Source organism: Ptychodera flava, chromosome 12 (assembly GCF_041260155.1).
Source record: "Ptychodera flava strain L36383 chromosome 12, AS_Pfla_20210202, whole genome shotgun sequence".
Classification (NCBI taxonomy): Eukaryota; Metazoa; Hemichordata; class Enteropneusta; family Ptychoderidae; genus Ptychodera; species Ptychodera flava.
The window spans coordinates 15,692,839-15,715,952 of record NC_091939.1 but is presented as its reverse complement, the minus strand read 5'-3'; the positions used below and the strand labels follow the sequence as shown (position 1 = coordinate 15,715,952).

The window sequence follows — 23,114 nt, the reverse complement described above, 5'->3', positions numbered from 1 at the left end:
GATGAACTAGTATCCTCTTTTTCTGCCTCCGTATATAGCCACAGCCTCCACAGAACGCCTCGAAAGCATTGCTCGAGACTTGCCGTTGGTGGCGCACTTCACCACACTCGACAGCAGAAGCTGAACGCAAGCAGCCACTGCAGCAGTGAAGGTGTTCCTGACAATGCGTATTTGAATATAAAAGGCGCATTAGTCGAACAGTGTGTTCGTGCTAAATTAAGGAATTCCTGAGTTACCCAACAAAGCCACTCGCAGCTTTTGAGATGGCTTCGTGTAAAACAGATCTGGATCTCGTCTAGCACCCTACGAGTTCTCAAGGAGCCGAATGGAGGAAACCTTTAAGGTAACAACGTGTTCGTGTTACATTGTACAAACATTTCATTTGGAGTACAAAACTGCGATTTTGAATCTCTCTCTACAGCAAGGACGGTGCTTCTTATCATGGAAGTCACGCCTAACTTTTACCTGTAACACTTCTAGGGTTGAATCACACAGCCAAACCGCCGGACCCGTCAGTTTCTTCATCCCGAGGTCACCGGGTGATATTTTCAGAATTATTGGCCATCCTCCTTTCTTCAAAACCGTACCTTCCCGGACAGATTGGCCTTCGGGTCGTCCAGACCTATTTTTTTCTGAATTACTGTTTTTCTTTTATTTGCATGTACAGCGTGTGTCCACTGTCATTCAGGATTTTCAGACGACACGGCAGGGACAGAGAAAGAGAGAGCGAAGCTGCCGTTCGGACCTGTAACGTGCCCGACCCAGTGTTCCTGGTTTGTACCCCGACTGTTTTTTTGTGAGTGTACATGTAAGTTGGTTGAATGCGATTGGATTCTTGTTAGAAGGTAGTTCGTGATCAATATTTTGAGATTGTGTTACAGAAACGTAAGAAACCAGCGGATGCTTCGCGGCTAGGTTTGTGAATGACAAATCGCCCGACAGTTACGTAATCGTTGGTCTGAAAGTTATTACAGCGTATTTGTAGGTGCTCTGTGTTCGTTTGAAGTGTGGTATTTTACATTGTAACATGGATCTACAGTCAACGATTTCGTTGACGCTTAAAAACCGTTGATCAAAGATGACCTGAAGAGTACGGTTTCTGACAGAACGCCACAACAACGACCAAGGCCTTAGGTTGATTTCACATTACGGTGTCCTCAGTCTTGTCAATCGGTGTCATCTCGTTAAATACTGTGTGCACTAAATCCAGGTCAATTTTACCCGTGTCTTGTCCATTCAATTTTGCGACTTGTTCGATTTCTATGTAGTTAATGCTTATGGCATTTCATTGAGGCTGTGATACATAACTTCCATTTATTTTCGTGACAATGATGTTCATTTCCTTACTAATCACCAATTGTATATGCATACCAATTGTATTTCGTGTCTCACTCACCGCAAGGATATAGTCTGTGTATACCGAGTTTAATGCTACGCCGTCCCGCCCTTTCGTTCAGTTTGTGTCAACCCTGTCATGCTGGACACTCTGAATTCGCAAATGATGCGTCCTTTTGAGATTCTGACACTTTCAAAATCATCAAAATTAAACCGTCGCCCTCGATTTTACGACTCGCTCGTCGAACACCGCCTTTTTACGATCAGCATTGTGACTGTGACGTCGATTGATAATTGTTGAACTTTCTCTCACCATCAGGCTTCCCAGCTGCATGTGTTATGATAAGCCACAGAATGATCCGAAAGTTACGACGAGTCTTATTCTGGCTCGTGATGTTTCTGTGGATCAGCACCATAGTCTGCTACTGGTCTTACGTTGCTGTGAGTTATGTGCGCTCGTCACAAGACTCGGTACATTCTGATGTCGTAAAAAGGTAAGACACCGTCGCCATGCCGCTGTCCTTCAAGTCCTTTGGTAATATGTATCCAACAGATTTTCAGATGAAAAGTCACTTTTTCCGCTTTCTAGTTTTGCGTCGATGGCAACAAGGTGAACAAGTGCTAAGAAAGTTCGCGCTTTATTGTTGATTTGAAGTTGTGTTAAGATAGTATGCACCTCGAAAGGGAAAGACACTAATAATTACCCAACACTTACGCTATTTGAAATTCAAAATGGCCGCCACCTTTTGTTAACTCGATGGGAAAATTATTTTTTTCCCGATTTTCAAAAAAAAAACTAGATAGGCGAAAACTTTCCTTACTCCAAGAGCTTTAGATTGAGCCCCCACAAGTGGTTGATAAGAAAAGAATTTGTGGAAAATAATGAGAGCCCGTATATTAGTCCCCAGAGCGCATTCTACCTTAATATATATTCCCAAAGTTTTGAAGAGTTTGTCTGTAGCAAGGAAGATACCAGATTTCAATTGAGACAGAACAGTTTCTGCTCACCTGCCGCAATCATACTATGGCGCGCCGTCCTTCTCAACCTTTGTAAAGTACATCCTTTGCGACTACACCATCGTCGCTTCCACATGAAATTGTCAGAAATAAGCACGTGACACCCGAAGCACATTCTAACCGTTCGTCCTGACTATCACTAAAGTCGTTGCTTGAAATACACCAATACCAATCCATTTTTGTTTTGAGCAGGGACTCTCCCGTGACAGAAGCGCCCGAGGTAAAATGCAAACCAGTAGAATGCAACTGTGAGACTTCGAAGCGGGAAGAAAAAGAGGTTGACCAACCGATTAAGCCGGCAACGGAGAAGCCGCCGATGCCCAAGACGAACTACCCTCTAGTTGAACTGAAATCTTATATTCCGAACTTCTACACGAAGCTGCCAGACAGTGAAAAACATCGAGTGAACCAGAATACGAGTATTGTGTTTGTTCACGGTCAGAAAGCTTCGGCCACCATGAAAGGATGCTTAAGACTCGTCCAGAAGTCCCTACCCTACGCAGCAGCTGCACCCGAGGTTGTCTACGACGACATTGTGGCCCAGTTTTACCGGGATCACGCCGGGCCGTCGACGTCGCTGGGGAAGTTTTACTACGGAGAGGCCACGTTCGGCGTTTGCGAGCTGTCGCACGGTCACAAGCCGTGCGCCTACTTCACAGTTCTCCGGGAACCCTACGAGCGAGCGGCCTCGCTTTACGATTTCTGTCGGACAGAGGGGAACTTGAAAGAACGAATTTGTAATCTGTGGAACTTTAAAAGCATTTCGGTGACAGACTACGCTAAGGCTCTCGGAAGTCACGTCTTTGCGCACATCTTGTACAACCCAAAGATATGTACCGGCCGATTCGACAACAGAGTGAATGAGGCCTTGCACGCGGTCGGCAAAGCCGACAAAATCGACATGTCCCGTCGAGCGTTCTGCTGGTATCGCCACAAAGCCTTCATCGATCACCATCTGACCAAAGAAGAAAAGGACAAACTTCTCAACTACGTCTTGGAAAATTTGCAAAACTGGTTCGCCGTCATTGGAATCTTCGAGGAGTTCGCCGTCAGTCTGGAATTAATAGAAAACGCCTTCGCCGCGCCTTTCAAAAAATGCTCCATGTGGAAAAGGAACCCTTTCGAAGAGAAACGTACACAACAACAAAGAAATGACAGAACTTCCTTTAAAACCCAACTCATGTCAGATCGGAAAGTTTATGAAGCTCTTTACTATGATCTCCGTATTTACGACGAAGCAATGAAAATTTTCCATCTCCAAAAGGCGAAATTTTTCAGTCGATAGCAAAGACTGAAGACTCTCGCACGGGACAATGTATCTATACGGCCCCGGTCCATTTTGTATTTTTGCATCACAACTTACAAGAACCTTTCAACTCGAAGACTTCTCACGTCATAGTTATCTTGGTGTAGGAGTTCGATCAACGTTTTCTTTTACCCCCGACTCAAAATCCAAAATTCACTTTTTGTTCGGTTCTCATGTGTAATGTAATTTGGTTTGCATCCTTCGGGCAAGGTTTACTATTAAACTAGCATTTATCATAGTAATTTATGACAAGTCGCATCGTGTACTTTATTTTTATAATATGCTGGCCAAAGTCTTAGGCTAGAAGGTTGTCAAGGTGACAAGAACGAATGCGTCACGGGGTAGATGTTTGGACCCTTATTTTCTTTTCAATATTTTACTGGTATACTTCACGCGTGCACTCGTTGTTAAGCCTACGGGGCAAAAGAAATATTTTACCACATTTGCCTTTGTTCTGTTTTTTATGAAAACTGAAAATTGAATGTTTCAACGGAGTGAATATAAGGAACACGGACCACTGATTTCGAATTTCAAATAGCAGGAAAAATTCCGATAACCTGCTCCTCACCAAAACTTGCACAGTTACCATTGAATTTTGCTTTTGATTACGAAAAAAGCAGTTTAAAGTTCTAGAAAAAGGTTTTAAATTTATAGTTTTGAGGCGCATAGTACCTTTCATGTAATGCTATGATTTCTACGCGAAACCAACCAGTGCACTTGACATGGACGTTTTCACCGCGGCTATAGATTGTACTGTCGCCAAATAAAAGTGGAAAAAATGAACATAGTTGATGTATAAAAATGCTGAGAATTTAAATTGTAAATGATTACATAGCAAAGACTTTATGTTAGTGGAAAGAAAGAACTGGTCCATGTTTTACATATTTTTCAGACCATGCTATATGAATAAGTCTGTCAAATGGTGACTTGACAGATCATGCTCTCTGGTTTCCTGCTAAATTCTGCCGCTGGCTGCGCTGTGTTCACCAGCGGGACAGGTAAAGTAAAAAGTATATCGGCGATATTGAAAGCGTTCCGATCATCGACATGACCTTTCAGGAGGGAGGGAGATTATCGACGATGTGATCATGCAAAGCGCGATGCCTCGGGCGTATAAATTTAACACTCAGGCATCATTTGAAATGTGGTATAGACACAAACTGATGACGTCAAGTCACCGTACACAAAACACAGACGCCTTGTAACTATGGCATTGTCGACGTCATCAGTTTGTGGTTATACCACTTGCCTATTATCGTTCTCCTTCGTCTCTCCGAACCCTCTCTTGATCTCAAACTTTCCAAAAGCACCTAGTGTATCGGCTGATGATATGTTGACGTCAAACCGTGTTGTCTTGGTCAGGATCTTGACCCAAAATGGCGACCAATAATATAACTGACCATTAACCCTGCTTGTCACAGCGCAGCCTAGCGAGGGGGGAGGATGTGTTACGGAAAATGACGATGAGATCAATTCTCTGGGGAAACAGCAAATCAAATACACATTGTGAAAGGGCAAAAATATACTGAAAGTTCACTGATTTCTCAGAAACGTACCTTCAACAACATCTTGGAGGATCATGGAAAGCAAGGCATTAACAGCGAGGTTCTCTGAATACATGAAGAATGTAAACTTCGAACACAGGCCTTCGCAGTGATCTCCCTTGAGTAGAATGCGCCTCGGGGACAGATATTCGGGTTCTGAATTTTTTTAAATTCTTGTCTGATCTACCATGTGTAGAAGCTCAGTTTGAAGCTGTTGGAGTACGAAAACTTTTCACTGTCTACGTTTTTCGAAAATTTCTCTATTACAAAACTTCTGCATGGTAACGCCTTACTTTTATTCTTTGTTTTGGAAGAGAATGGTTGAAAGTTTTATCGGGGAAAGTGTGGGCGAAAGTTTAAAAGTGTTTCACATTCGAGGCGCGTACCACCTGTCGGTGGAAACCACCTGTTGATTCGAATGCAGGTGGCGCTGTGCATATCACGGACTCACGGACTCAAAGATGAATATGGTACAATAGAAAAAGCAGTTGACCAAATGAAGTCGTATTTGTTTCTTTAAAACGTTCAATAAAATGCAAACTTGCTTCCGCTCAGATGTTTCGGCAGATAATGTTTTAGGAGGCCTGAGGGTCTCTTCACAATTCAAGAGGTTTTACCTGTTTTTTGTTTGCTATTCATTATGCCAGCGTCGCTTACAATACAGTTACTCGTAGACAAATAGTTGTATCTTATGTGAGTAGTACTCTGCGTATAGAGCTGTCTCTTGTCCGCACAAGTACTTAAACACAAAGTACAGCCGTAGACGACATTTAAAAGGTCTCTACACGCTCCTCCTCGTGGTGGCGTTACGTGCGAGGGACTGTGGTGCTAAGACTAAATATTATGGAGAGACCATGCCAACACAAAATATGTCGTGACAAAATCACTGGACTTTGAACAATCTCCGTTAATTCCGCTTATTAGCTTATAGTATGTCAGTCTCAACGTCCTGCACAAAAGGGGACCACAAATTTTACTATCGTCTGTCCGAAAGGGAAGATATATGTTTGGTAATTTTCTCAGGATGGAAACTGCATTTCATCGTCAAAATTTGAATTTATCAATTTTCCATTCGCCACATCGAACAGTGTCACCCTCCGAAATGACCTCTAGGTGGCGTTGCACATGACGATGTATTTTGCTCAAAATTACTTATTTGTAAAGGCTCATTCCATTTTCATTAATTTGTGAACCAAAGATTAAAACATTTATTGGGTTCACCTTTTAGCATGACAGTCATAAGTTTGGTTAGAAAGTACTGTTAACTTTATGAAAAATTTATGCAAATTACTCGATTACCTGGCATCTTTTTTCTCTTTTCAACATTTCAAAAAACCTGAACTCCACTGTGATGTGACTTCGTCAAATTTCGTGAAATTTTCACATTGTGTTCCTTAAATAATATCTGGCCAAACAACAGTTTTTAGCAATAAAGTTCTTACATTTTGAATAAGAAACAGTTCAACTTGCTTGTAATTATTTTAATCATTTTTCCGAATGTCAGTATTTCAACCCCTGCCATTTAAGAATGAGAATAGATAAATACAAAACAATTTCTACACAAACTGTAGTTTCTGATGAGATATTAAATTTCATAAAGTATGATCAAGGTTGTGACTTCTATTGTTTGTTATCATTAATACCAAAATTGAGATTTTCTATCCCAAATATACCCCCCTTCCTTTGAGTAAACTATTGCTACCATACTAAACTTTAGATTCTCTGCTTTTTGAAAATATTACAGTACGGGGGAGTTTCTATGTCATCTTTGATAAGAAATATTGCGTAGAAAAAAAGGAGTGTTTGTCGAGTGCAACGCCACCTTAACATCATGAGATGCCGATTCCTGTATTTGATTTGCACACACGTGTTCGCTTGTAACACTCCCGTCTTTACGTCATCCGATCTCGACACGTAAGCGCGGTTCGAATGTTTTAGGGTGATTCCACTCCAAAACATATCAGCTTAATGAAGTACGTCCACACATTTAGAGGCTTTTTACATGGAATCAAATCTCTTTATCCGATTGCTAAATGACTTCTCAATAAAGCATTGACTGTTTACAGCCCACACTCGAGTTCCGCACTTGGTTTGGTGCCTAGCAACAATTGGTGCATGACGTTTATCTTCTACGGTTCATCAGGGCGTCGTCATCTTTAACGGACTTTTTCCCCCTTAATTTTTCTGTATCGATAGAACTTCAGGAAAGCGGCATTCTTGTTCTTCAATTTGCGATCCTGGCAGTCCGTTTGCTACACCTGGGCTGTTACAAATAGACCGCACATATGTCCTATCTGTGTTGAGGTAATACCGCACTTCGAGACCTGATTTTTTACAGCACGCATGTCTGTACTGATGACCTAGAAGCATTCATGTAGCTAGGCAACAAATGCTTCAAGGCATGTGCAGTATTCCCGGAAACAGTTTGTTTTAGTCGTAGAAAGTACAGATGAGTGTAACTGAAGAGCGTATACAGACGCACGGCAGCTACCCATAGAAGTCACGTGACGTCATAGAAATGCAAATGAGTACGACGAGGCTTCAAAGGGCTTCAGCGACTCGGCATTAACGTCTGAAACATCTGGAAGTCTGCGAGTTTGCAAACATGTACCCCTTATTGTCATAAAGCATGATTTCCTAGGGCCACTTTTGTAAATCCCCTGATTTGAAATATCGAATGTCCTCTTCGTTGTTCCGTTTAAATTTGATGAAACTTTCTTGCAAGTCTAAAATTAAAAATCCTATCGTGACCCTGTTGTTTCGATACATTTTCTAAAACGCAGACGAAAATCACGGTAATGGTATAGAGTTTTACCAATTTTAGGTAGTCAATCAATGGACGTCATTGATATGAAGCTAAACGTAACTTTCAAACGCTAAAATTCGCTTTCTGAACTTTGCTAAGGCTAGCAACTGATTGCGCGCATTTAGTACGTTTAGCAGTCGCCCCAGAAGACTGTGACGAGGTTCAAACGTTTGGAGTTTTACCTGTGTCACTGGATGTCGTTCAAATACAAAAAAAAACCCAACAAAATCCAGAACTAATCACTGTTATCTTTCATGCACTTAGTACAAATAAACAAATGCAGAACAACTCGGCGGAATTGTAACATTGAACCAATCAGAGGATGACCTTTGACATCCGCGACGCTCGATGGCATTTAAATTCTCGAACCAAAGGGTCGTTCGGGTGCTTTTAAATGGGGCATGGAAATAAATAAATAAAATACTTTGTATTTTCAAAGTTTAATGAAGTTTCCATTTGCGAAGCGTCCCCTAAAGGTAGGTGAGTATCAATATATTTATGCACGCCACATCAATGATAAATAAGTAAACAAATAAATAAGTAAATAAGCGTGAGTACTTGGTAACGATGGAACGGACGTTCTGAAAATTTAATTTTGGTGATGCGATGTAATTCACTTTTCAAGTTGAAAGCGATTTCGGAAGAAGGAAAACGAGAAAGAATTAAAGTTACTCTCCCCGTTATGTTAAGAGGGTTACCACTGAACTATGCACAGAGCAACCCCTATATGCCAACTCGAAGCTCAGTGATCGTTGAGAATAAAGTAGTTATATGAACATACCGGTAGCAATCGGGATTTTTAAATATCGATTTCTCTCAAGAGTGCGGTTTTTTATTTGTTATTTGAACGTGTCATCGCAAACCACGCTACATGGAGTTACCGGAATCCCACGGTCACCTGCCAATGGCTGGTGCCGGACCACTTCAAGCTTCGTTGAATGTATACTCTCCCTCTTGCATCGCTCTCGGCTTGTTCATCTCCCGGGGCCTACACGCTTCCTTGTGTGTTTGCATTAAACGCCACTACTTGACCCCATATTTATCAGTCTAGAAATCCAATCCCATGAACTCAAGGTGCAGTGAAAATGCACACACATCGGGGTCTAAAGCAGATCTTTTACCCAAGCAGGGCACAATGCGCTCGCCATTTTTGTTTCGATTTCCAAAATATTGATCAAACCTTTGTACACTCTATGATTCCACTTCACTGACGATAACTTTTAATAATATCATAGTGGAGTACGGAAGAGCCCTAACTTTGTAAATAGTTTATAACCATGTGAAAGAAAAACGAAGAAGATTTAAAACTTTGCGAGGATGTAATTCGCGTGTTTTTATAAATCTAAAAATATGATACGAGTTTATCCATATGAATGTAGTTCACATGACTGATTTCGGACCATAAACTTTCTTAGGAAATTAACCGGGTTTTTTCTTTTCTTTCTTTAGATAGGTTGCATTGTCGTTGATGCGAAACAGATCAATGATATAAAAGTTTTTTTTTTATGTTTCAAAAGATGTTGCCTTGCACTTTAACTGATGAAAGAATACGTGTATAAAATATCTGTATCGCTGGCAGCAATATGGCGTGCACATAACTGTATTCTCTGACTCTCAATATCGCCGGATCATCTCACTATAATCGATTTGAGGAGCTTAGCGACTGTTGAAGCCATAGTACAAACGGGAGGCGGCGAATATCGATTAAATACCCGGGCATCACACTTTGTTTCCGTGTGCCTTCGGCCATTGTGAAGTGGCCGACCGCTTTGAAGCCATTTGTCCATCGATTTGCTTTGTGATGCCAGCGCGCTAGACAACGACAGCGCAAGACAATGGGGCCAAAACAATATACAAACACAGAGGTTTCACCGAGCGTTGGTATCAATCTACCCAACAAGCTAGCACGAGCCGTTTTCACGTGTTTGAAAGATTCTATTAAGAAACAGAGAGGCCCTTCTAAATCAAGTGCACCGACAATGACCTTGAAAATATTCAAGGAAAACATGCAAACGATTCTGCGCTATTTTTCCCCTTGGTTAGACGGAGGGCGCAAAAGTTGCCAGCTGAGTTAGCATGTGTAATTGCATTGGGTAGCGACGATAATAAAGCAGGCCTTCCTGCCTTCTCGAATATCGAGCCAACATACTCATTAATACGGCGAAGGACAGGTGAACTGCCATGACATTTTGGTAATGTGTGTAAGTCTCGTTTGTAAAATCTGCCTTGGTTATCAACGCTGGGGGAAGATTTCAACGAGTTTTAACTCATTTTAAGACATTGTGACCGAATTTACGTAAAGGTGGTCTTGTATTATTGGGGGGGGGGGGCATATAAAGGTCTGATTACACTCAACTGTGTTTAGAAAACCCTCAAATTACAACACATGAAAGAAAGTAACCCCCGGCAATCTGTTTCTTCCCTTGTGCTCGGATCTTGCTTTACGTAAGCAATGGTCTTGTACATCAATTTGACTTCGACGAATATTGTTCTGTAAGTTTGGTTTTCAGCCCATGTTTTTCAACCTTGTTTCTGATTTGCCTGTCGGGACTGACACACATAAATTAACCTTCGACGAAGTCATATCAAGTGAGGATACGGTTACAATGTCACGGAGAAAGTTGAACCGTCAATAGTAAGTGAGATTGGCACAACCTCATGAAGAAAGTTTCCCCAAAGTGATAAACAGGTGACACCGATACTTGGACCGGACGTTGGTACACAACGCAATTATTGGAGATGTGATTTGTCGTTGACTTCAATCAGACATTTGCCGACACCTTTAGCTTTGTACCTTGGCCGTCGGTTGTCCAAGAAACCGAGTGGTGGGCAAGTATAAAATTACGACGTCAAATTATAAAACGATGTACAAAATAACTTACTTTCAGACAGGTATCCCTATGTGTCAAAAGTCAACTGCAAAATCTGGGTCTGAAAACGCTTGGTAACAGCCGAGTTTGTCAAAAACCGCCTTTACCACTCTGCCGGTAGCTGACAGTACTATAAACAAGTGTTTCTTTGCGATGTGAATGATACTAGAAATGAATGGACTACCCGTTCTCGACGTAATTTCTGCGCACGCGCCGTGACTAGCTCACGAGGTTTGAGAATCGGCGGTCGGGTGTCATCGATTAGAGAACCCCCTTCTCATGAGATAATCACATCTTTCCAATTAGAAGTGGATCGATACATTCCAGACAATCGCCTCATTTGAATATCCACTGTTATTTTTTTAATAGCGCCCAAAATGAGTCCTTTGTTTGATCCGTGATCGGTCGATACCAAATTACGACCCACCGTTGTCATGTTTCGCGATGCGAAAATGCTTAAAATGGCCAATAATAGCGGATTTACACCATGTCAACGCGGTCAAAGTCGTGGACAACGATGGCTCTCCAAGTCAGAAAATTGATACGTTTGATGACTGTACAATCTCTGTATAAAGTTGATATTTGGGCTATTTCGCAAACTATGATATCTGTCAATCACTTTCCACAATTTAGAAAGGCGCCACCATATTTCAAAACGTGACAAGATAATCTGATTCATAATAACTGTTCTATAAACGACAGTCCAATGACATTTAACTGAAAATATTGTCACATATTGGGACAATAGTTTCAAGGAACAGTGGCTGTAATTTGTGACAATGTTCTCGGTATACTCGATCCAGCGAATCAACCACACTTTCTTGGACAACTTCCCACAACATTTTGAAATAACAATGCGGCGTATCGGTGTGTGACATGCATTGTTCTGTTATTGTTGATAACTGAACTAAAGTCCGGAGTCCGGACCTCAATTCGATTATCTACGCCAACAGTACAGGACACACACATGCTGCCAACGGTGACAAGCTGAGTACTGGGTACTCCAGCACACTATCAGAAGTCGAAATTTCGACACTATGACTGGCACATACACCATCACACTGTCAAAAGTTACGGTTTCATGTGTACATATGAAGTCGAGAAAAACTGCCCTGACTTGCCAATTTTTTAATCAACGCTCGGTCTCCGTGACGATTTTCATTAACTTTTGCCCCATGATTGCTACTAAATAATCGCACTCAACTTTGTGTACTTCCGAAAGGTCGTTGCCATAACCCCGAGATAATGTCGGTGGCTCTATCTGTTGCCGGAGTGAATTTTGACTCCTAAAATTAGATGCTTACGTGAGAACTCGACGCGAAACGGTGACGCCAGTGACAGGATCGTTTGTGTATAGCCTGGTTGCCATGGGAATGTAGTTCGTATCACAGTATATTCACTTTATGTTGAAACAGGGATGTATTTGATGATTTATCAGATCTTATACTTAGCAGACAACTTCAGTTTCAGCGGGGATGTATCATGTACATTGTTTCCCGCCCTTCACGTTCATCTGTAACCTTGCTCTTTCAGTGGTAACCACGATAAAATGCGTTCAAATCTTTTATAGGAAGAACAGTTCCATTACAATTATGAGAGAAATACGGTTTTACGACCAATTACAACGATGTGACAATTATCAAGGCTTCAAATCACATTGTTCAACAACCTTTCTCTGCCGTTTTGGTAACGATAAACGGTGATGTTGACCCTTGTTCAAAGGTGACGAACGTCATCACTTGGCCTCCGCATATATCGGTCAAGTGGACTGAGAGAGAGAGAGAGAGAGAGAGAGAGAGAGAGAGAGAGAGAGAGAGAGAGAGAGAGAGAGAGAGAGAGAGAGAGAGAGAGAGAGAGAGAGAGAGAGAGAGAGGCTAGACAGACAGACAGACAGACAGACAGACAGACACACTGACACATACAAAGATACAGTCAGAGAGAGGCACTGACAGATAGAGGCAGAGACAGAGGCAGAGACAGAGAGACATAGACAGACAAAGATAGACAGAGAGAGACAGAAACAGGCAGACAGAGGCAGATACAGAGACAGAAATAGGGAGTGGTTGGGTTTGGATACCTATTAATACATAAATTTAGTTTGCCAATTTTCAATATTAAATTTAGTTCCGTCTTCTGAAATATTCAAGAGGGGTCTAAATCCTGATCAACAGTAAAACTTGACTTTGTCATCAGACTTTGTAAGTTAACAGGCATTAGATAAGTACTGAACAAAGTTCGCGAAAGTTGGGAACTTCGAACCTCGGGAGGGCCAACGGAGGCATGGAGGTCTGGGTATCGTGTGTTACCTGTGACAACCAAGGTACTAAAGAAACCAAAGTTTTCGTTATGTAAAATTAAATGACCCGTTAAAGAGTGCAAGCAGTACTCTCAAGATTCATGACTTATGCAAAGAAAACGATTGCTACACTTTGAATCCAGAATTATTTATGTTTCTGAGTCAAAATTTGGCGTGGTAACGCTTGGAATCGATACGATTAAAGGGAACTTTCTGTCACGCATTGCCTGCTACATTCAAAGGAAAACCACTGTATAAATCCAGTTTTGCCTTTTTGAAACAGTTATTTAAACCAGAAGGCATGCATATTTTGGGTTTAAATTTGGATTATCCCTTTTGACGTGCAGAACCTACAAATTGTAAACCACGGACTTTTTATCTCACAAGCTTAATTGTAATGTTGACTTGCAGGTATATCATGCCTTCGGAACAGATTTTCAACTGTTTCTTTTTTAAGTAGCTGTCTGTGTGGACTCAATTCAAAGCCTGTGAAGTAAATGTAGTGTTAATCGTCGTCTGGTTATGGCGAAAATTGGACTTAAATTTTTCGCCGTATAGTTAACACACAACGGGAATATGGCGGCCATTTTACATTTTCATATTGTCATGGGCAAATTTTGGTGATTTATTTGTCTACTCGAAATAAATCTGCACGGTGAGTCTTTACTTTTAGTGATGACATAAAAAAGAAATGGTTTAACGTTTCATTAAGGGAAATTCGAGCAATAGTGTAAAAACTCCGGGCCCGTACTGCCTTAACACGCATGCGCAATCCTACGCAGGTAAATGATAATCTGCCAAAAATTTGTCGTTGCGTCGACTCAGTGTACAGATCTGGCATCCAGAGATAAAAAGTGCTTGCGCCATGTAAAGGATGTTAAAGGATGTTAATCAGTCGTTATCTTCAATACATTATACATTCAAACCAACAACTTATAATAAAGGTAAAATGCGCCTTGAGGACAGGTATTCAAACTCTCAAACTCTACAGTTTCATTTTGGTCGACCTACCAATTGTGGGAGCTCATTTTGAAGCCCATGGCGTGAATAAACTTTTCAGAGAATTATTTTTGTGAAAATTGAAAATTTCATTTCCCCGTAGAGTTAACAGAGGGATGGCGGCCATTTTGAATTTCAAGTGTCGGTAAATAGTAAGTATATTTGTTTCTCTTTTTTTTAATCTTTTCTCATTTTATTGCCATTATTCATATTTTACAGAGAAAAAGGATCCTTAAACGGAGAAAAAAATTACATTAAATTGATTATGCTAACACAGTAATGCCAGTAAAGATTATTTTGAAAAATGAATTTATTCAACGGTACAAAATAGAAAAATTGAAGAATCCATATGCTAGTCAGCTAGAGGAATACATTAGCATAAGTAATTTGTTTCTCTTGTCCTACAAAATTTTGCACGGTGACCCCAAATTTTTATTTTTTATTTACAAAGAGACTGATTTAAATGTTTCTTTATAGAAAATTTGAGCAAAAGTTTAAGATTTTCCATTTTGAGTCGCGTACTACCTTAAACTACAATCGGGATCCCGTGCTGTTATGATTGGTAGACTGTACCAGGACTTGAAATAAAAATAACTAACACATGAAGTCACATATCTCATAATCTTCGAGTGTCATATGCTAATTACCCTGCACATGAATGATAATGTATGCTCTTTGTCGTTTTTGGACAAATGCCAAGTTCGTATTCAACTTCACCTACTCCATGCTTCGCAAAAATGTAAAAAAAAATGTACGCTTTTTTTATCTCGAGACGTTTAATCTTTCACGCGTGGCTTACAATGTAAAAAAAACATATAAATAAACAAAGCTGCAGGACCACGACTCTTTAACACTAAAATTGTCTACCGTACAGTAAGTTTAATATGTTTTAAAAATCCAAATAAAAGTAACTGATCCCTAGTGGTCTAGTGGCTAGGATATGTGGCTTTCACCCCAAAGGCCCGGGTTCGATTCCCGGCTAGGGAACATAATATTTTGCTAGGGTGTTGACATTCATATCGCTTTCATATAAATACTAAGCAATTTAGGTAATGACATTTAAAAATTTCTGTATTTTATTTGTGCTGCAAAAACCAAACAATCGTCACTCTCTGAACTGTTTTGCGAGTCGCTCCTTACAATGAGTGTGTAATGTTTTCAATATCTCATGCAGCTGCTGGTGCACACTATGAGGCGTGGGACGCACTGTCGGTACCGATTCTTTGCAGCCATATGCGCCTTTCAATAAATAGCATTTCCGTTCCATGGATGATTTAGGGGCGTCTGTCTGAACGTCACCAACCTTTCCGTATAATAGAAAATCTTTTTGTTACCATTATTAGTAAACTGTCAGACAAATAGGAATCGTTTCAGTGAGTATTTAGCTTGTCGACTCGGCAAATACAGTTGCAAATTGCATTGTTATTCATAATATACAAACGAATTCTGGTCAGAACTAAAAGGGCAAATGTAAACAATAACAGTGCGTTCTACCTAGAATAGACTTGTATTGACAAGATAAATTGTTGGTGTTCCAACATGCTTCGGGGAGAAGAATAAGAACTTGCAATAGAAATACAAAACAAAAATAGTGAAAAAAATCAATAAAAGTTACAGCTACTAGTCTTTGAACACTGTTTGTTATCGAAAAAGAAAAAAGGCAATATAACTTTAATGGTCCACGGTATTCTTCAATTGTTGAAATGAGATCATGTTTCTATACCACAACAAAGCAAGCAAAGGGAGAGAATTTCCACACCATTCATACACTTAGATCAGCGCTTATTGCGACCCAAGAACACGTGGAAATTACAATATTATAAGGTTATTATAAACTAATTCTTTGTACACTTTAATCAGCTTTAAACTGCCCAAAACAGTGTGAGTAACGCGGGTTATTTCTGCAATTTTTAACTGCCTGATGATTTCAGGGACATGTCTATAGCCCTCTATCGCCCAAAACAATAACTTTCATCCATGCAATTGAATACATTACAAACAAATGAGAACGATTTTAATACCGAATTATGTTTTCTTGTTTGCCTTTTGTTTGCTTGTGCTTCCCTAGGCCCTTGGATAATTCGAGACTTGATTCGTATAGTGTCGAACCGTTGAGGGCGCTTATTCGAAAGAAATGCGCTTTCTGTTATTCGTCGCAATGTTTACAGGGTTCCCAGTTTATTTTGTGTTCAGTTTTGGAATACAATTTTGTTGAATATCTAATGATAATGTTTTGAAGAGACATCTTCTAAAAAAATGAAGTTTTCCCAAAATACTTTGCAAGACAAAATAGAACGCTTTCGTCATCATATAGCTTACACTCACGTCACTGGTGTCCATGGCATGCCATTGTCATGCGCGAACACCGAAGTTCTGCGAGAATCAACTGCGTGTTCTTATATCACTTTACACGTCGGCGCCTTAAAACGAAACCTCCTTCCCTCGCTTTATTGAGTACAATTTTCAGGTTTAAGGAGTTAGATTTGTTCCACGGAGAACTGCTCAATGACCCGAGAGTCGACAGTCCCGCCATGGGAATAGCACCTAGTTTTCCCCTTCAACTTGTCCCAATCAACTACAGCAATCCGTCCAGTTTTACTTCAACAGGTGAGTACTGAAAAAATTGCGTTACAGAATTTCTGTCTATGTAGGTCTTCTTTTACGGTAGACAGCGTGCTGACGAAAGCCATTTAGTGTGAACCATTTGCTGTAGAGTTGAATATGCATGTCTTGGCTTATTCGATTCAAGTCAACAGTAAACAACAACGTGTATGAAAGAGACGGCAGTACGACTAACTTAGGCCTAGATTATATTTTGCGAAAATAACATTTCACATTTAGATGAGAGGCGGGGAGGGGGACCATGGAATAGCGATGAAAATATCCCCCGTATATAGCTAACTCCTGCGGTATTTTTCCTTGGAAACGATTTTCACCCGTCTCATTACCATGAGTATTAATTGCATAGTGATAACCTTTTTCGTGACAAGAAGATGTCCCAGAGAAGAAGAAATCCGAGGGGATAAATTGAATTGCCAAAAACTGTCCCGCCTTCACCACACTGCAAGCCACAAGTCCTTGTATAATCTGCGGTTTGTATTTCCTCGTTGTACTCGTATTCAAATGCGGCCTTCCATGCATGTCTTTTACAACGATTGAAATTTCAAATAAAACTGCTTTTAATTCTCATCCTACTCAAGATATTCGTAATTTTATTACGAACGAATTCAACATTCTGTACAGCTCTCGAGAACCTGCATAGTTAGGCCTACTGTAAAAAAATTACACATGCGGTTATCTATCAAAATGACAAACGCCTTGTTTCATTGTCGTTCGCCCTTCGTGAGATGTCCCTCAGTTTGTCAAGCCGATTTGCACCTGCTCCGAGTGTTGATTGGGTTTACTATACTTTTCTTACACGACAGGCGAACGATTTCCTCTTCTTTTTTGTTGAGACATTTCTAGGCATAAAAGCGCGGGAAATTAAATACGTTTTGCGAGTCGCATAGCCATGACTACAGCCCGTGCATAGCAAATGTCATTGCAGTGTCAAAATACAGAGCGTTACTAGGTCATATCTTTATGTAAACCGATAAATACTATGCGATACTCCATTATATATTCAATAGGAATTGTTCCCTGACTTTGTCCATCACAAATGTCACTTCAACCTTTTAAGGTAGAATCCGCCTCAAAAGTAAAAATATTTGTGTTCTCAATTATTTTCGATGCTTTTCTGATCTACCACTTATGGGGCTCATTTTAAAACTCTTTGTGTAAGAAAAGTTTTCACTCTCTTAGTTTTTCGAAATCTGAAAAATATTTTCCCCATAGAGTTAACGACAGGGATGGCGGCCATTTTGAATTTCAAACATCGGTAAATGTTACTTAATTTGTTTCTCTAGTATCAAATTTTGCACGGCGACCCTTGATTTTCGTTCTTGAAGTGGTAAGAGAATAGTTTAAAGTTTCATTGAGGAAAGTTTGAGTAAAAAATAACGTTTTTCACTTTCGAGGCGTGTACTACAGAAAGATATCAACCCAGTTGTACACATATAGTAACGGAAGATGAGTCAATCTTCTAAAGTTGCTATCAAATAAATTTATCTATAAACCACTTTACATCTAATTTCTCAATAATAGATTTCTACAACTTGGAATTTGCCGTTTCTGTAACAAACTTGACAAATATTATCATAAATAGTATAGTCAACCTCAGAGATATCATCATAGTCTCAGTAAAAACGAAAAGAAAAAACTCTACGGTTATTGTTTATGATCATACATGTAGTAGGATAACAGAGATAATGGGTGTCTACTGTTTTCCTATCGGTACGAACGTTATGTGAAAATTGGCAGAAAAACATGTCAGCCAATTAATGAAAAACAAAATTAAGCACGCAACTAGTGTCTTCAGGAAGCTCCCTAGTGGTCTAGTGGCTAGGATATGTGGCTTTCACCCACAAGGCCCGGGTTCGATTCCCGGCTAGGGAACATTTAGACATGAGATTGTATTAAAGTTTTACGGAGGAGTCTTTACGTGTTTATAGATAGTAACTTCAGATTAGGCGCTTTAAATAAAATCCTTTGTTTGCCATCCACGTGCTGGTAGGTATTCAGGGAAATTACGAAGACAAACACAACGTTAATTCTGTTACAAATAAAAAATATTATTTTTCCAAAAAGGAAACTAAATAATTGAACTTATGTTAATACACCGTTGATTTTTTTTTGTCTGTGTTTTTTTTCCCTGGCTGGTAGGTTTTTCAAAAATCCAAGGATGGCAAACAAAGAATTTTCTTTGATTGGCCTTAGGATGGTACCATGGGAAGTAATACTTCTGAAAATTGAACTTTTGAACCACGTCGGCCGAGGGCATTCAGTAATCAGTCATAACCACACATTTCTTCTCGCCTGTGCCTCAAACTCTCAGAAGCGTCTGTGTTTTAATGTTTTCCTCTGTTTCCGGCATTGTGTGGAGTTACCTTGAAATCATGTTAAGAAATTCAAGTTTAAACAGTTTTTTGTTGAAAAAGCAAAAATTTAATTTTCTTCATTCATTCATTTACATGTAAAGAGAGCACGACAGCTATTGACATTTTCACGACAAGTAAGTCCAAGGTCATTTGGTTCACTATTACTTTGAAAAGATTGCACTATGACCGCTGATTTTAATCCTTGATTATGAAAGATAATACTTTAAACTGTTCTACAGGTCTACACTCTACCAGGTCTACACTCACCATCGATAATATATAATAATAGGCTAGGGCAAAACTATAATGGTGAACACTTTCCATGAGTAAAGCACGAACAAAAGTTTAACGTGCTAATTTTTCAGTCAGGTACTGTTTAAATCGTCTCGAACAATAATATGAATAATATCGTGTAACCGTTGCCTTCAAGTATGTCTAAAACATACTTTTGGAGCCGTTATCGCGCCTCATTCTGCCATGTTAGAGGGATGTGTAATGGTTGAACATCTAGTTGCGCTACTTTTGAGCTATTCATGCTGTGCCCCGTGTTCAGAAATATCAGTTTTTGTTGAAACGCTCTCCAAGGGTTTCTCAGAGAGAAATGCTTTGCTGCTTGGAAAGCTTAAAAAGAACGATGTTTGCTTGCCTCTAACATCACTGACAGATTCTGTTTTACACATACTGTGTACATAATTCGAATAACAAATCTCTCACCACAGAGCTTAGCAACTTGTTCAACTATCTACCGTAGAGGGCGCTCACCCGGTTCTACAACATGAAGAGCGCTAACTAATTTTGCTTCGTATACTTCGTAGGTGAACACCAGGAAAATTTCGAACTCCACACAGAAGAAACCGTGTTCGAGAAAATAACAAAGAAATTCTTCGTCACCATGGTCGATGAAAGGGAAAGAATGATAGAGGCGAAGAGGAAACTCCAATGTAAGACTGGAGCATTAGCATTTTCAATACATGTACATGCTGCACTTCAAACAACCATATGTGTCGTTAAGAGTTTTTTTCAGAAGAAAGGGGCCGTTTACGTTTACAGAATGCCATAAACTGAGCATGAAAGCTCCCAATAAAGAGGGAAATGAAAGTATATTTTAAAAACAAATCAGTGATGTTATGGAGAGAGAAATTTTGCTGAAGGAATGTTTTGAAAGTCGGTGTACGTGTAGACTGCATTGTTATTGTTGACTTATCTGGTCAAGTCAACAATATCAGTCTACACATTCATTGAAAGGCTTAGCTGACAAGCTGAATACTGTGTAAAACAAGAAACTGTTATTGCCCTTAAATACAAAAATGGTGAAGTAGTTACGGCTAGTGCCACTGGTCCTTAAACTTATTTCAGAAAAGAAATATTGGTACCGGATCTATAGCTTCACTGGAGGTGGCGCTGGGGGGGGGGGGGGGGTCGGGAGGTGATGGACAATCAAATTAAATCTTTTACCTTTTCAAGCTGAATGTACACCAAACTACATTACAACGGGGACTGTCTAACGGTCAGTGCAAAATCGGTCCAGCTACACCTGTGGATGTCATTCCAAAATACGGCGTTTGACTGACTACCCTGTTAACTTGACGTTCCCTACCTGATGAAATGAAATTGATATTGATGACAGTCATAAACTCCTGTTTTACCCATATCAACACCCTGTCCTTCGTGCTTCCCACGAGGGTGGAAAGAATACAAATGGGACACTAACGCTGGGGCGGGGGTCATTTTTTTTGTTGTATAATGTGGAACTGTTGGGAACATTACGTCAATCTTAGTACAATCTCACAAAACTTTTTTATGGATTCGTACACTGTCTTTACAGTTGCGGGCATCTCGGCAAAACAAGTTACAATTTATTGTACAATAAATACGACATAAAACAAACCTATTTGTTACAGGTTGCAGAAACAACTTTGAGGGGAAGATTTTATTTCCAAGAATACATTTATTTTTCATTTGCTGGCAGTAACGCACATCTCCGACAAATTTTCAGTGTACATTTGTTTTCTCTAATTAATTTCCTCATGTTTTTAAATTCTCAGCTATGGATTATGAAAGCTATACCAAAAAGTACGGATGGTCGGAATCAGAGATTGCAGATATAAGTGCTCAGTTCTGCACCTTTGACCAAAACCAGGACGGAGTTATCGACTTTCACGAACTGTAAGTGATGGCGAACCATGTTTTCCAAAGTGAATGTGAGTTTGTCAGTGTGTCTCGTACTGTGAACTCGTGTCCATGTCTTTTAGTTTGTACATAACGGGGCGAAAGGAGGGATACAAGAACAGGCAACGGTTCTCTGACTCACGAACCCTAATCTGATTCGCCATCAGTCTCACATCTGAAACCTACATGTAATTAGCGGTGAACGTGTTGCTCTCGAGTTCCCTCTTTGAAACATATGACGGAGGGATGGTTTATTTTTTCCTCGGTAGATGCAAAGCGTTAGACGAACTAGGAGATCACACCTCGAAGGAAGAACGGAGGGCCTATTTTGACAGCGTCGACGACGATAATTCAGGCGGTATCGAATTTGATGAATATTTACAGGTGAGATTTGACCTCTAAAATGTTTAAAATTGGTCTAGTTTACTTTCAGCGTGCCTTGTTTGCTCTGAAAGCGTTCAGAGATTGGCTGCATCAATGGGGATTGGATATTGTAAAGTTGGCAAGCAGAAGTATGGAGGGGCAGGTTGCTGGTCAGTGGTGTAATCATAATCGATTGACGAGAGAAGTTCACCTTTCACCATCATGGTTTTGCCCAAATCCATTGTTATCAATGGTGATTGTGGACCTGTTTACGGGGCATTGGGGTGAACAAGTTTATAATGTCATCACATTATATGAGAATGTGAGTGTAGACGCGGCGGGTCAATCCTGAAAAATGAAAACAAACTACAAACAAACAAACAACGCCCTAAAAACTATGAGGAGAGGTGACTTGTGAATTGCTAAAAGCACAGACAAATAGAGAAACAGTTTCTCTATTTGTCTGTGCTAAAAGTGAAGTCGCCAAAAAAGAGAGGCATGCGTGTGCTCACGTCCAGTGTATATCATGTCAATAATTGCAGAAAATTCCCTCACAAAATTTCTCGAATGATCATCGGGCTATGATCTGCTTCCCCTGCGTGTTGATTCTGGAAAATTGGATGTTTTTTCCTCTTGTGTGACTTGACTAGTTGTTTGTTTGTTTGTTTGTTTCATGCCAGCTTGTCCGTGAAGTTATGAGACACCAACGTGAAGGTCAAGCGAGTGGGAAACTCGACGATCTATGCGCTCACGGCACAGAAAGGGCCATCAAAATACGCAAGCTCAGTGTCTTACAGCAGATGGAGTCTGGCGTCTTCTAATACGTATGTATTGTAGAGTTTACTAGTACATCTTGGTCACCAAGTCTACATACATATTTTCTCAATGCTTTGTTTACGTATGTTTACTCATAGACAGTACTGCCTATTGTTTACTTAACATCCTGAGATAGCTAATTATTGTCTGCGAGACAGCTAAGGAAATTGTTTACGTATGTTTACTCATAGACAGTACTGCCTATCGTTTACTTAACATCCTGAGATAGCTAATTATTGTCTGCGAGACAGCTAAGGAAATTGTTTACGTATGTTTACTCATAGACAGTACTGCCTATCGTTTACTTAACATTCTGAGATAGCTAATTATTGTCTGCGAGACAGCTAAGGAAATTGTTTACGTATGTTTACTCATAGACAGTACTGCCTATCGTTTACTTAACATCCTGAGATAGCTAATTATTGTCTGCGAGACAGCTAAGGAAATGATGAACACCTAGGGCTACACGTACTTACATTTACAGACTAAAAAGGATGTACATTTGGAAATACAGTACCAAAATTTTCTCCACCAAGTTTATCCATTCAGCTTAAGGCTAAATTATATATAGAAGAGAAAAATGTAAAGCGTGGACAATGCAAAAATAATGGAGATTT

The 23,114-nt window shown here is 40.0% G+C and overlaps 2 protein-coding genes and 2 non-coding genes across 6 annotated transcripts in view; all 4 read left to right on the top strand.

Annotated features, from left to right (window-relative positions):
- Positions 1-38: 38 nt before the first annotated feature.
- Positions 39-3,904, top strand: LOC139145151 (uncharacterized). Of its 3 annotated transcripts, none has more exons than XM_070716131.1 (4): positions 39-343; positions 668-808; positions 1,655-1,829; positions 2,545-3,904. In XM_070716131.1, exons 3-4 carry the CDS (start codon positions 1,675-1,677, stop codon positions 3,635-3,637), a joined length of 1,248 nt encoding a protein of 415 aa, XP_070572232.1. In that variant the 5' UTR covers positions 39-343; positions 668-808; positions 1,655-1,674; the 3' UTR covers positions 3,638-3,904. The 3 variants fall into 3 exon arrangements, with proteins under 3 accessions (XP_070572232.1, XP_070572229.1, XP_070572231.1); XM_070716128.1 differs by having other exon boundaries at positions 199-343; positions 668-773; XM_070716130.1 differs by having other exon boundaries at positions 199-343; positions 668-796.
- Positions 3,905-15,088: 11,184 nt separating this feature from the next.
- Positions 15,089-15,160, top strand: Trnae-uuc (transfer RNA glutamic acid (anticodon UUC)). The gene has a single exon. It is a non-coding gene; the product is annotated as a tRNA-Glu (tRNA).
- Positions 15,161-16,554: 1,394 nt separating this feature from the next.
- Positions 16,555-23,114, top strand: part of LOC139146098 (uncharacterized) — a 6,864-nt gene continuing 304 nt past the window's right edge. Inside the window, exons 1-5 of the mRNA XM_070717536.1 lie at positions 16,555-16,780; positions 19,965-20,090; positions 21,195-21,315; positions 21,588-21,702; positions 22,362-22,505. Of these exons, the coding sequence (XP_070573637.1) occupies positions 16,705-16,780; positions 19,965-20,090; positions 21,195-21,315; positions 21,588-21,702; positions 22,362-22,502 (579 nt within the window). The 5' untranslated portion in view covers positions 16,555-16,704 and the 3' untranslated portion in view covers positions 22,503-22,505. The remainder of the gene's footprint in view (positions 16,781-19,964; positions 20,091-21,194; positions 21,316-21,587; positions 21,703-22,361; positions 22,506-23,114) is intronic.
- On the top strand, positions 18,596-18,667 carry Trnae-uuc (transfer RNA glutamic acid (anticodon UUC)). The gene has a single exon. It is a non-coding gene; the product is annotated as a tRNA-Glu (tRNA).